General features: G+C 41.5%; 1 protein-coding gene across 8 annotated transcripts in view; it reads left to right on the top strand.

The window, feature by feature from the left end:
- The first annotated feature begins 3,371 nt into the window (after nt 1-3,371).
- phldb2b (pleckstrin homology-like domain, family B, member 2b) overlaps nt 3,372-13,798 on the top strand; it is a 50,923-nt gene continuing 40,496 nt past the window's right edge. For 3 of the 8 annotated variants that reach the window (XR_007139482.1, XR_007139483.1, XR_007139484.1), the window contains exons 1-4: nt 3,373-3,691; nt 9,178-9,246; nt 9,820-9,943; nt 13,546-13,728. Coding sequence is in view for 1 of the 8 variants with exons in the window: in XM_047808522.1 (XP_047664478.1) it covers nt 3,668-3,691; nt 9,178-9,246; nt 9,820-9,943; nt 13,546-13,728 (400 nt within the window). In the remaining 7 variants the exon portion in view is untranslated. Of the gene's footprint in view, nt 3,692-9,177; nt 9,247-9,819; nt 9,944-13,545; nt 13,729-13,798 lie in introns of all 8 variants that reach the window. The other 5 variants (XR_007139481.1, XM_047808522.1, XR_007139485.1 and 2 more) reach the window with 3 other exon arrangements.

Genomic DNA, 13,798 nt, shown 5'->3' with positions numbered 1-13,798 from the left:
TTTATTTTAATTTTATATTATTTATTTTTTTAAAACAGAGATAATAAAGGTAACAAGTTATAACTAAGACTGTTTTTTTTTTTTGCACGCTTTAATTCACAGAATGAATTTGTATTTATTTATGATTTTCTTTCCATTTCTGTTCTTTGAGTAAACATCTGCTCTGTGGTTGTGGTGAGTCGGGAACGCTGGTGTAGAAGATGGGGATAGATTTGTGGTTGCCATCTCGAGCGTATTTCTGCTGTAATGTTGGGTTTCAGCTCAACACACACTCTCTGTATCTCAGCATCTCCGTCTATCTCCCCTTCCTCCTCCTCCTCCTCACCAGGCTGACCGTTTGAACTTCAGCTTCAGGTCAGGAGCAACACTCAAGTCAGATCAATTTTATTCCTTCCCGGAAATAAACAATTTATCTTGTCTGAGACACAGGACAGGAAAGGAAGTCCATCGTTCTGCTGATTCCTCGATTGCTTCTGTGGCTTTCAGGATGTTTGCTGCCTCTTTGTTTGAGAGGTTTCTTTTAACCAGAAGCCACAGTGACCACGAGAAGCTGTTTGTGCCGAACAGATCCTGACAACGATCAGTTTCTCCATTTGGATTCTTTACTTCTGAAACTCTATGTTTAGATATTTGGTCTCTGTATAAAGCAACACACACGAGGGTCTCGGATTAGTGACGAGTCTCGGCTCTGTGACCGTCTGAAGTGCAGTGAAACCGGCGATCGAGGGAAAAATGCTAGTCATAAAAAAAGACTTTTTTTTTTTTTGGTTTGGGCATCATTTTAAAATGCTTGGTAATACGATCCAAAATGAGCTTCTGAGTCTGGAATGTTCCACAGAAGAGTTGGAAGAACTTCCATACATTCCTTCAATCAAGTGTCCCAGAAATGTATATAAATGTATACATGTATAAATATATAAATATGCAATTAATCAATCATTATTCAAAAGCACATGGCAGAAGACACGAAAAAAAAACATGCTGGAACGCCCCCTGGTGTACAGGTACGGAATCGTCCAAGCCATTATAACATTTTGGGTTGTGTTAATTAAAGAGAAAACCAACTCACTCATCACTCATTGTAGTTTCCTGTAAGAAGACCTTTATTTAACTCCTGTTTTATGGAAGGAGCTTCGAGGTTTCTGACATCTTCAGGACTGAGGAGATTGGAACATCGGGAACATTACAAGATTTTTTGTTTTGAGGAATTAGTGTTTATAGCTGCTGTACATACCATGAGAACGGAAACGGACTCATTTCACGAACTTACAGATAAAAAGTATGACGTGTCACTGTTTAAAACAAATGAATGAGGAAGAAGACGTTCTGGAATGTTCCCAGCTGAGGTTTTCAGCCTCCAATGAAATAAATACAGAAGAAGGAAAAGAAGATCTAATCATCTCCACACAGGGTTTTTAGGTTCTGCCTCCATTACATGCACCATTTCATTTCTCCTGCAGCTTCTGTTTTTCATTTTCATCCTTAATGACCGAGTTTAGATTCTTCATCGTAAACACTTCCTTTCACACACACACACACACACACACACACACACACACACACACACACACACACACACACACACACACACACACACACACACACACACACACACACACACACACACACACACACACACACACACAGCAAGATTTATTATGATTAGCAATAATTCACCCAGCATTCAGCATTGTTGCTGTAATATTTTTGATATTCATAATCAGATGTTTTTTAAAGGATTGTTTTAGGATTTTATTTCTATTTTAAAACCTTAAGTATGGAATTAAATCTGATTGGTTACTTTGAAGTAAACAAGAATGCAGTCACTCTTGAGCTCGATTATTATTATTAACATTTTTTCTTGCCATCTTTTTTTTTTTTGTAAAAAATAGACAAAAAATAATAGTTTAAATGCACCAAGTTTGATGCAACTGCATGAACTGATGAAGTTTGGTTTGATCCAGGTTCAAGTTATTCCTTGTGCAATCAGGCCTAAAATAAGGCAGTCTGAGGCAGAGACGAAGTAAAGGGAAGGTGCTCATAAAGAAATCTGCTGAAAACTATGTAGATAAATTAGGAACGGAGGAATAAATATTTGTAGTTCAGTTCAAAAGGAAACAGGAATCTCTGTGTTCCTCTTTTTAGACTGTTAGATCGTTAAGATCTAATGAGTAAATGATTTAACTTTCTACCAAGAGCTTCTCAGGTGCTGTTTTGTTTTCTTTTCCTTCCTGCTCACTCGTTCACTCCCACTCATTCCTGTGCCTCGTTCATCCCTCCCTCCCTGTCGTTCTTGTTTTAATCCTCTCTCCCTCACTCTTTCCCTCCCTCTCCTCCCTGGGCTGATGAGATCCAGGTCTTTGTGTGGTTGCTGAATGAATCTCTTATATAAAGAGATGTTATTTGGTCTGAAGCTCCACGCGAGCAGCTCCAGGTCCAGTGGCTTCCAGCAACTGTTTGTTGTCTTTCTTGCTCTGTATTTGACAATCCTGTCAGGTTCTCCAGGTATCTGAGGACAGGTGAGGCTTTGTAAACCGCCGGCTGCTCTGTTTGGCAGTAGGTTCTTGCCCTGGGGTGAGAGTGTAATGATTGATGATGTGTATCTGATAGGAAAGGTCCAATCTATTCTGCATGTGCTGGAGGGAGCTGTTAGACTGAAATATAATCATTTTAAAATAACAGCACCTTCCTATGTGCTTTATTCCTCTTATACCACAGCCGCAATTTATTCTTGCAGTTACATAAACGTATAAACCTACAGCTTTACCTGTGACTGTTACAAAGCACTGACACTGGAGACTCCTTCCATGAAGAAGGAGCACTGAAAGCATCACAACGGATCCCCTTCACGTCTGATGAATGATGGCTGAGTGAACGTTGGACTTCAGAATATTATTCTGTCCGTTCTCGTGTTTTTTCAGCACGCGTCTGGTGCCAACATTGGCTTTAAAACACGTGCTTATTATTTTTATGCAAAAGACAGAGTGCACTTTTGACCTGATGTTAAACTGAACCTCTCTTTAACGTTGGCCTGCAATTCTTCTGGTTTTAAAGTCATTTCCAACTCGACTACAAATAAGCTGAAAACACAAGCAGAGCAAAGATCGAGAAGAAAAAATGATTTATTTAAAAACAGAACCTGGAGTCTGTCCCTTTATTTGTATTTACAATTTTAAAATAAAGAAATTTAAAACAAAAAGGAATCAGACACCAGAGGATAATTAATTATTATGCAATTACGTCACAAATCGTTAAAATAACTGCATAAACGCTGTGGCAGGTTGTTTCAGCTGGTTACTGATTTAAACACCTCCTCATTACCTTCATTACTAGTGCAGAATGGGCCAAACCGAGGTCACGACTGCGCATGTGCGGACGCACTTCCAGCTGTGGCGCATTCCGTGGCTGTCGGACCGGGACGTGGGCGCGCGCGCGTGCAGAGACGTCGGTGTCGCTCATCAGTTCCCGTTAAATTCGCCGCTTGATTCGTGACTTAAAACCGACCGGGACGCCAAACCAGCCCCGGGTTCTTTATTCGTGTTGCTGATCTGTGCTGTATGCGCTGTCGGGGTTTTTACTCTGTTTTCGGGAAACGCATTCCTGTCGCACGTGAAGAACACGTCACTTTACACGTTACTTTACACGACACTTTACAGGATCGTTCGTCATGACGGGCATCGGATCTGCCACGGTGAGAGAGTTCAGAATATATATTTAGTATATTTGTCATAAAGTTTCTTTAGTATTTATATTATAGCAAAATAATTATTACTGCTCACGTGCAGATCTGCGTTACTTATTGTGCAAGGGCAGTTATGTTATGGGGTGTTATGGCGGTTATGGGGTGTTATGGGGTGTTATGGCAGTTATGGGTGGTGTTATGGGGTGTTATGGGTAGTGTTATGGGGTTACGGGGTGTTATGGGTGGTGTTATGTGGTTATGGGTGGTGTTATGGGGGGTTACGTGGTGTTATGGGGTTATGGGTGGTGTTATGGGGTTGTGGGTGGTGTTATGGGGGTTATTGGTGGTGTTTTGGGGTTATGGGGGTTATGGGTGCTGATAAGGGGGGTTATGGGTGGTGTTATGGGGTTATGTGGATTGTGGGTGGTGATAAGGGGGTTACGGGTGGTGTTATGGGGGTTATGGGTGGTGTTATGGGGTGTTATGGGTGTTATGGGTGGTGTTATGGGTGGTGTTATGGGGTGTTATGGGGGTTATGGTTGGTGTTATGGGGTGTTATGGGTGGTGTTATGGGGTGTTATGGGTGGTGTTATGGGGTGTTATGCTAGCTGTAGGGGTTGTTTCAGTGTCGGAATACTTCAGGAACTAAAATATATGACGTAATATTTTTAAGTCCCTTTTCTGTTCTCACTCGCTCAGTCATTAACACTCAGTCATTAACACTCAGTCATTAACACTCTCGGTGATTAACACTCAGTCATTAACACTCAGTCATTAACACTCAGTCATTAACACTCTCGGTGATTAACACTCAGTCATTAACACTCAGTCATTAACACTCTCGGTCATTAACACGCTCAGTCATTAACACTCTCAGGGATTAACACTCAGTCATTAACACTCTCAGGGATTAACACTCAGTCATTAACACTCAGTCATTAACACTCTCGGTCATTAACACTCTCAGTCATTAACACTCTCGGTCATTAACACTCTCAGTCATTAACACTCTCGGTCATTAACACTCTCAGTCATTAACACTCAGTCATTAACACTCTCAGGGATTAACACTCTCAGGGATTAACACTCTCAGGGATTAACACTCTCAGTCATTAACACTCTCAGGGATTAACACTCTCGGTCATTAACACTCTCGGTCATTAACACTCTCTGTCATTAACACTCTCGGTCATTAACACTCAGTCATTAACACTCTCAGTCATTAACACTCAGTCATTAACACTCTCAGGGATTAACACTCTCAGGGATTAACACTCTCGGTCATTAACACTCTCGGTCATTAACACTCTCGGTCATTAACACTCAGTCATTAACACTCTCAGGGATTAACACTCTCAGGGATTAACACTTCATTCTTAAAGCATTAGGAAAACATAAAGACTTTTAATGTACATCATTTCTTTTATTTTTTTTATTTAATTTTGTTTGAGCACCTGATGAACTTTGACCACTTGAGGAACTTTCAAAAGTTTTCAGGATTTCAGGAACCTTTTGATGATAAGAGCAGGAGGAGACGGAGCAATGACTGTACAGTACAGGTCTCTTTGTTGCCCCTGCATACCGAAAGATGTTGGGTCAAGTCCCTGGAACAAGCCCTAGCATGACATGGAATTGTTTGTGTTAATTCTCATCATATGCTTACAGATAAATATGATACAGAATGCTGGAGAGAGAGAGAGAGAGAGAGAGAGAGAGAGAGAGAGAGAGAGAGAGAGAGAGAGAGGTGGGGTGAGAGGGAAAGAGAGAGAGAGAGAGAGAGAGAGAGAGAGAGAGAGAGATAGATAGATAGATAGAGGGAGAGAGGTGGGGTGAGAGGGAAAGAGAGAGAGAGAGAGAGAGAAAGATAGAGGGAGAGAGGGGGGTGAGAGAGGGGGGGTATATCATGAGGAAAGTAATCACTCACGATCACAACAAAATATGACGTGATTCAACACTACAAATATTTAATCTGACAGATGTGCGATAAGACAAACTCGTATAAGAAAGCATCATGAACATTTTCAGCTTCCAAACGGCTCTTAAATCATCAGGAACGTCATTCGGTTAATGGGCCACACACCTGTGAAAACACTCTCATCTGCTTCAGTCAGGAGCCAACAGTCAGAAGCGCAGGTTAGTTTCAGAGTCGGAGACAGTTTCGTTATAAAACTAAAGTCTGTCAGATTAATATTCACCTCCTCAACATTCCACAGTCATTAGGATGACTTTCCCAAAGCGTTAGAAGGAATTCTGCTTTTCGTTGTGCTGTAATGGAGAGCAGTGGACAGGAGCAGAACAGAGACGAGACTGTGTGTCTGAAGGTCCCGACACGGCCGAGGTGAAGAGACAAAGTGTGTGTGGGATGCTGAATACTCTGCTGAGGGCTGGTGGGTTCATCATGGACAGTATCAGAGGGAAGATAATGATGACCACGTGGAGGCGAGACACAGTGAGAGCTTTGTCTCATGTAGAACAGGTCGGCGTTTGGGACGCAGCGTCGTGGCCTGAGAGAGACTTCAAACTTAAGTTTGTTTGCATTAAACGCAGCTTCAGATGAGAAAGTGGCCATAATTTCTAATGCTTCTAGAAGTGGAGAACGTGGACCAGCAGGGTTCTGTGAAGCACATGGGTAAAAGCTCTTATCTTAATTGTGAGATCACAAATGATTTGGAGTTTGGATCCCCATGATGTCATGAGGAGCCAGAGGGTGGAGCAGAGGGTGGGAGGGGCATTTATCTGTCAATCACAGGAACACTAGCCATCATGGGTGTCAGTGAGCTAACATTTGTGGATGAGGCTCGATATCATGGTCAGCTGGAATTATGGGGATTTTCATTATAATGTTCAGCCTTTAACTTCACATTGTCTCGTAATCATTTTTATTGCACAAGAAACGTTCCAGCATTCAGTTGTGACTCGATGTCGGTTAGTTCTGGTCTTGACCATGATGATGGTCTTAATAAAACTATATTGTGTTCTGAAATAAAAAGCTACAAGAAATGTCAGAATATTATTGTACATCTTTAAATGTGCTTGTGAACAATTCTGGGGTTTAACGGAATTAGATGAAGAACCTCAGCTGTGCTTGTCAGACTGTTTTGTGCTTTAAACCCTTCAGACCATCGAAACCCACCACCATTGGCACCTTGTGAGAGCTCCAATAAAGCCGTTCATCTCAGACCCATAAAGCCGTTCATCTCAGACTTACTCTCACTAAAGCTCTAATCATACAGAAGGCTCCACACTTTGATCATTATATTTGCCGTCAGAATCAGGGTTTCCTCCAGCTCTCCAACACTCCCTTCCCTTCCGTCCATTTCCTCTGCTGAAACACAGCAGCACTTGGATTCAAACCAAACTCTTCTACTTTTTAGATGATCTTGTTTTTGTGGACGTTCCACATTTTCTATAACAACAAACAGCTAAAAAATGATTTGTTCTTTGATAAATCATTAGCATGAGGTGTTATTTGTTTCGTGTGATGCAGAGTGTGTTGCCACCACAATATACCATGTTGTTAAGATGAAGAACAAATCACAGCTTGTCATTTTACTGAGGAACCCAAAAAGTGCTGACACTGGAGACTCCTTCCATAAATGTTAAATAAACCTGTCCTTACAGGGAGCTCTGTGATGCTGCATCCTCCAGTAGCTGATCTCATGGTTTGATCCAGACCTCACCTCCTCATGGGGTCTGATAAGATTCAGCAGTGGCGTTACGGAATCCGGAGGCCGACATACCTGACTGTCTCTCATGCCAGATCGCCGCCTCGTTCCTGTCCGAACTCGTCCTTCTACCTGACAGGCGAGAGCTGGGGAAGACAGAGTAGGAGCGTGTTCGCTAAAAGAGGTCTCGACAAGGTCAGAAAGTGGGTCAGGATTTTGTCAACTGCCCTCCAAGGAGGTTAGCAAACAGAGCCTGGACCTCCTGACCCTTGTTCTGCAGACAGAACTGGTGTTTTTGTTTTTTCAGGCCTGAAATGTGTGTATTGTGTTTGGCGTGATAAGGGGAAGCAGATTAGAGGGAATGAGCAGAACAGAGTAAAGCAGCAGTGAGCTCATGTGGGAAACGAGGGCTCAATCAGAGGAAAAGCAGGTGACACAAAGCAGCAGAGACAAAGACAAACTTCTGCTGAACCTGAAGCTTTAACCTCCTCTTAGACACGTGCTCCACTGAAGTCTGGGCCGCAAATAAGCATCAGACATGTTTATTACATCTCGCAGGGTTTTTTTTTTTATCAAGATGGTTCCAGGTACAAGTTTATCAAGCTGATAACACTTAATTAACTAGCCAAAGAACTCTTGAGGAACCTTGAGTGAAAATCCCAACACTCATAATCTGTAGTACTTACAGTCATAATGTTTCCTTCTGACAAACAAATCATCAGTAAAAAAAAAAAACTCCAGCAGCTCCATCAGAACAGATTTAGAACATAAACAATCCAAACTTTCTAAATTAAACTGCATGCAATAATATTTTTGGAATTTTATCGGGTTCCTCAAATTCTTCATTATTAGTAGACATTTAATGTTAGTGAGTAATTAACACAATTTATTTACGACTTGATTGTTTTTGACTCGTTGAAGATGTGATTTCAGTCTCCAGTGTCAGCATTCTCTAAGTTGAAAGATAGAGGGCGCTGCATTTTTCGCTAAAACTGTAAATAAATATTCTGATCATCTGCAAATTGCTGTGGTGTAAAACGTCATGACACATGGTTTACTTTTAACTGCAGTTTTTTTAATGTTCATTTAAAGCATGCATTCAGGATTTTGAACAAAACATTTTAGAAAATATGCTGTGACTAAATGTCCATGAAAATAAATCTAAAAAAAACCCCACAGTGATTAAATAGAGATGTTTTTAGTTAAAGCTACAACATTTACTTTATTTATATATCTTTATTTTAGGTAAAGCTGTAAGTTTAGCTGGTTTATTTAGCTCTTTATTTAACTGCCTGCTCTCCTGAGTCCAGCTGTAACACATGAGCATGTAGGAGGAAGGGATCTGCCTCCAGCTTCAGCTCCTGTAGCGTGTCCGTTCTCACCGGTCGTCCACCGCTCATGCATGCCAAGCCCTCCCAGTGACTCGTGGGAAATTGTAGGCTCGGAACATTCCTCTGCGTTCCTCCCACCCTCAGCTCCGCCGTGAACTTTCTTCACACGCACATTCCACCGTGTAGAACCGTGCATCTGAGAGCGATTGTGTGTCCAGTCTTTATGCGTTTATTTTTTGTTTGTGTTAATGTGGAAGGTCTGATCTGTTGAGCAGTAATCGTCCATCCTTTATTCCCTTATCAGCTTTCATGCTGTGCTGCTCCTGAAGCTCTGAGATCCAACTGAATAACTCAGATGTTGAGGGATGGATGTTGTTCAGAGTGTAGGGCAGTTACAGAGTAGTGCTAACATGTGTGTGTGTGTGTGTGTGTGTGTGTGTGTGTGTGTGTGTGTGTGTGTGTGTGTGTGTGTGTGTGTGTGTGTTTTCATGTTCTTTAGGACGCTGAGAGAGACGGGTCTGAAACCATATTGCAGCCGGAGTCAGACCAGAACCTCACGCCTGCTAATGTGAGTTCGGAGCTCTTGATATTTCTCTTACTGTGTGGGCGTGTCTCCATGCTAATGCTGTCTGAACATTATGCAAATTTACTGAATAAGTAAATAGATAAAAACTCTTCTTGAGTGGATGATTCAAGATAAAAACACTCTTCAAAACCACATACTAGCTCATTAAATTACAACAACAGCTCGTTAGCCGAGCTTCACTGTAACCGAGAAATCCTTAGCTAGTTAACTGTAGTGTAGCATTATCGATATCAGCCAATCAGGCGTTACGATCTGTATGTAGAAAATGTTCAAGAAAAAATAAAGTGGATAAAGTTCGACTCGGAGAAAACGTGATCTACTAGAAAATCTCTAATGGTGTCCATTACATACTGCAAGGAATCTGAATGAGCTTTGGTTTACTGGCATCCGTCAGAAAAGAGCTTTCTGTCATGGCAAGATGTTTACTATGAAAATCGACTTCAACACACTGTCAGGAACCATGAGCACATAAACCTACCATTACTGTACATACCATCCTCCTGATCCTGCTGGTTAAGTGTGAAGGTTTATGTTGAGTTGCTCTGTGATGTCCAGTGTTCTCCATTGGACCTGATTGACACGGGCAAAGGGCTGAAGGTTCAGAGCACAGCGCCTCATCTGGTCAGTCTGGGGAGCGGTCGGCTCAGCGTGGCCATCACCGTACTGCCCCTGAAAGAAGGTGAGTCCCTCACAGACGAGTCACACAGACATCACGTTTTTCACATTGATTCATACATGTACACGTGATTCATACATGTACACGTGATTCATACATGTACACGTGATTCATTCATGTACACGTGATTCATTCATGTACACGTGATTCATGCTCACATAATTCACTCGTACATACGCGTACATAAGTGTACAGAAACTCTATTTGTAATAAGATCCTGTGTTTCTTCTTTTCTGGTGACAGTAAATATCATTAATAATGACGTGTCATTAGAGTTGTTAGATGTCTAAAGTCATTAAACAGCTTCAGAGACTAATTTACATATTAATTTATTCAGCAAAATAGCAAATTAATGCAAACGAAAAATGAAGATTGACAATTATAATACAATAAAATAGAGTTTTAGCAGAACAGAAAATAATACTGCTCAGTGATTGGTTGTTCTGTATAATACTGCTCAGTGATTGGTTGTTCTGTATAATACTGCTCAGTGATTGGTTGTTCTGTATAATACTGCTCAGTGATTGGTTGTTCTGTATAATACTGCTCAGTGATTGGTTGTTGAGTATAATGCTGCTCAGTGATTGGTTGTTGAGTATAATACTGCTCAGTGATTGGACGTTGAGTATAATGCTGCTCAGTGATTGGTTGTTGAGTATAATGCTGCTCAGTGATTGGTTGTTGAGTATAATGCTGCTCAGTGATTGGTTGTTGAGTATAATGCTGCTCAGTGATTGGTTGTTCTGTATAATACTGCTCAGTGATTGGACGTTGAGTATAATGCTGCTCAGTGATTGGTTGTTGAGTATAATGCTGCTCAGTGATTGGTTGTTGAGTATAATGCTGCTCAGTGATTGGTTGTTGAGTATAATGCTGCTCAGTGATTGGTTGCTGAGTATAATGCTGCTCAGTGATTGGTTGCTGAGTATAATGCTGCTCAGTGATTGGTTGTTGAGTATAATGCTGCTCAGTGATTGGTTGCTGAGTATAATGCTGCTCGGTGATTGGTTGTTGAGTATAATGCTGCTCAGTGATTGGTTGCTGAGTATAATGCTGCTCGGTGATTACGAATCTCAGTAAGAATTGAGTTATCTGTTTCTCAGCTCATTATCACAAGCATCAGGTTCACTAGCATCTCCTTAAAACGTCACTAAGCAGTATTTTATTAGATGTAAAAGGTCACTCAATCTAGCGACCCAGTCTCTACGTTGCCAACTGTGTCGAGCTCAAGGTCTTAAAGAAAAGCGTTTGTTGTGACCAATCACATGCGTAGGTGTTCATTCTTATCCCCGCCCCCAAAAGCTCAAGGTTCAACATGACTCATGAGTGCAGTCGTGTGTCACAGCTGAGCTCAGAACAGAACGCACTCGCACGACGTTAATTAGCACCCTTGCTAACATCAGCCGCCCTCGCGCTGTCCTCTAAACATAATGATTAAAAACCGTAGAATCTTTTCTGATAGAAATATACGTACTGATTAAAAAGGTTGCCTGAGACGTGCTCTAAACTGATGAGCATCATCGTCATCATCATCATCATCATCATCATCATCATCATCATCATGGAGCGCTAATTAGTCACAATGACTGGAAAAGCTTGAACAGCGTGTTAGCTGACGCTTCTCACTAATCACCCTATAGTTGATATCACGCCCTCTGTAGTGTGGTAGTGTTTGATTTAGGACACAACCACAGGACGTTCGCTAAAGAATATCCAGTATGATAACATGCTATTTATTTATGATGTAGTTTATTAGTCTCAGTATGAAATCCCACAATTCCATCATCAATAAAAACGGCCGATCGTTCTCACAGGGTTCTACGGGCGTTCGATAAAGATAAAGATAAAAAGTCTTCGGTTTCACAAAACACCTCCTGTTGAGGAAAACAAAAAATCTGTATTTGGCTATTTTGATTTATTTAATTACCTTTTTTAAAATTTGAAAACTATAGCATTGGGATTTACTAAAAGATTTGAAATGAATTTAAAAGAATATTTATTTATTCCATGTAGTGAACACAGGGGTCCAAGCACTGGGCAACTTTGTGTATCTTTGTGGCGTGTGTGTGTGAGTGTGTGTGTGTGTGTGTGTTGGTGTGTGAGACACTTGGGCGAGAGGATGCACGTGATGACTATTGTTAGTGCAATCTGCAGGCCTGAGGGAGGATGAACGCAGCGTTAAGGTTATCTGAGTGGAAAGCGGGTGAAAAGGTCACCTTTCTGATGCTCATTTTCCCATCATGCACTCTGGGTGGAGTTTGTTCTTTTTATGGAGAATCAGGGAGGAGTCGAGTCTTTTTATAGAGACAGAAGAGTATTCAGCTGGGTTTAATTTCACACGTGACAGCTACACATTTTCTCTCTTCACCTTCAGCTTGTCTGCAGGAGGTGCAGACAGGAAACGACTCAGAGGAGAGGAAGGACAAGCCGATGACATCACTTCCTCTTTTTGAGATTGTGAGAGTAGATGTCTTTTTTCATTTTGACCAAAGACCAAATCTTTGTTTTTATTTTAAGTCTAATCTCTCTGGTGTTTAATATTAACACGCTCTTTCTAATCTGTGACGGTTGCTATAGTTACTGCTCATCGCTTACATGGTGAAGTTTTTGTAAAGTAAGGAGATGTTTATTTAACATTCACTCTGGAAGGAGTCTCCAGTCCCAGTACAGTGTAACGGTCAGAGGATCTTTACTGAAGGATTGTCCACATCTCACCATCCGTGATGTTGATTATTTTCACACTTATTTACACCTCAGAGTAAGATTTATATTAAATAGGTATTTTTCCCTCCTTCATTGTTTAAACCCTTCTTTTTATTTTTTATTTTTTTCACATTTAATAATTTCATCTCAGGCTGAGGGACGGTGTTAGACATCCTACAGCTCAGTAAAATCAACTCTATTGTTAACACGCTGGATGATTTGCGTCCATTTCCACGGATCCTGCCAGATTGTTTCCTCAGTAAATGAATGCCAGCATCGCTGCCAGCGTTTGTCTAAATACGGCCATGTTTCTTCTCTTCGAGTGTAAGAGGATGGAGTGTTTCATGCTGTGGGAAATCCCATGCCGAGCTCCTCGGTTCAAAAGGAAACCGTTCGGGCGGCGACGCAGAGAAACGGCTCTGTGAGATGGGTTCCATTCGTATGGAGCTAACAGGTCTGAAGCTGTTCACTAAAGACTGATGCAGAACGCCATCAGTAACGGTTCACTGGTTTAGAGATGGACATTTTTTTAAGAACCAGTTTGTGAATCTGTCAGTTTCTCTGGATGTTCTGAGAATGTTCTTATTGTAACGTTTAGAAATGTTCCTACAACATCCCAGCAACATTTCCATAACGTTGAACGTTGTGTGAATATCGTGTAGACGACTCTAAGTCTCTAATAAGTCTCTAATGGTGTATGGATACCGCAAATAAGTCACCACATAGAAAGATGGATAAATTTCATCCCAATGCGCTTAAACCCAGCTTAGAAAAATAGAAATAAATGTTGTGCTGTTTTCGTCCTGAGATGATCACACGAGTTGAGTTTACCTTTAACCCCGTGAGTGTGTGTGTGTGTGTGTGTGTGTGTGTGTGTGTGTGTGTGTGTGTGTGTGTTGCAGGTATCACTTGTATCGGTCGTGAAGATGCCGCCATACCGCAGGATATCACCATCCAGGGTCCTGGCATCGAAGCTGAGCACTGCGTCATCGAGAACAGAGACGGAGTCGTGACCCTGGACCCCTGCGGACACCTGTGTTCTCTCGATGGCGTTCCTGTGACCACGCGCACCCAACTCACTCAAGGTGAACACGTGCATCACATCTTTTCTTTTTCTTTCTTTTCTTTTTATCTTCTATCCATTTCTTTCCCTCC

The sequence above is a fragment of the Tachysurus fulvidraco genome, chromosome 25, assembly GCF_022655615.1.
Source record: "Tachysurus fulvidraco isolate hzauxx_2018 chromosome 25, HZAU_PFXX_2.0, whole genome shotgun sequence".
Lineage (NCBI taxonomy): Eukaryota > Metazoa > Chordata > Actinopteri > Siluriformes > Bagridae > Tachysurus > Tachysurus fulvidraco.
Note: the sequence above shows the minus strand (reverse complement) of the source record. Positions and strands in the feature narration are given on the sequence as shown.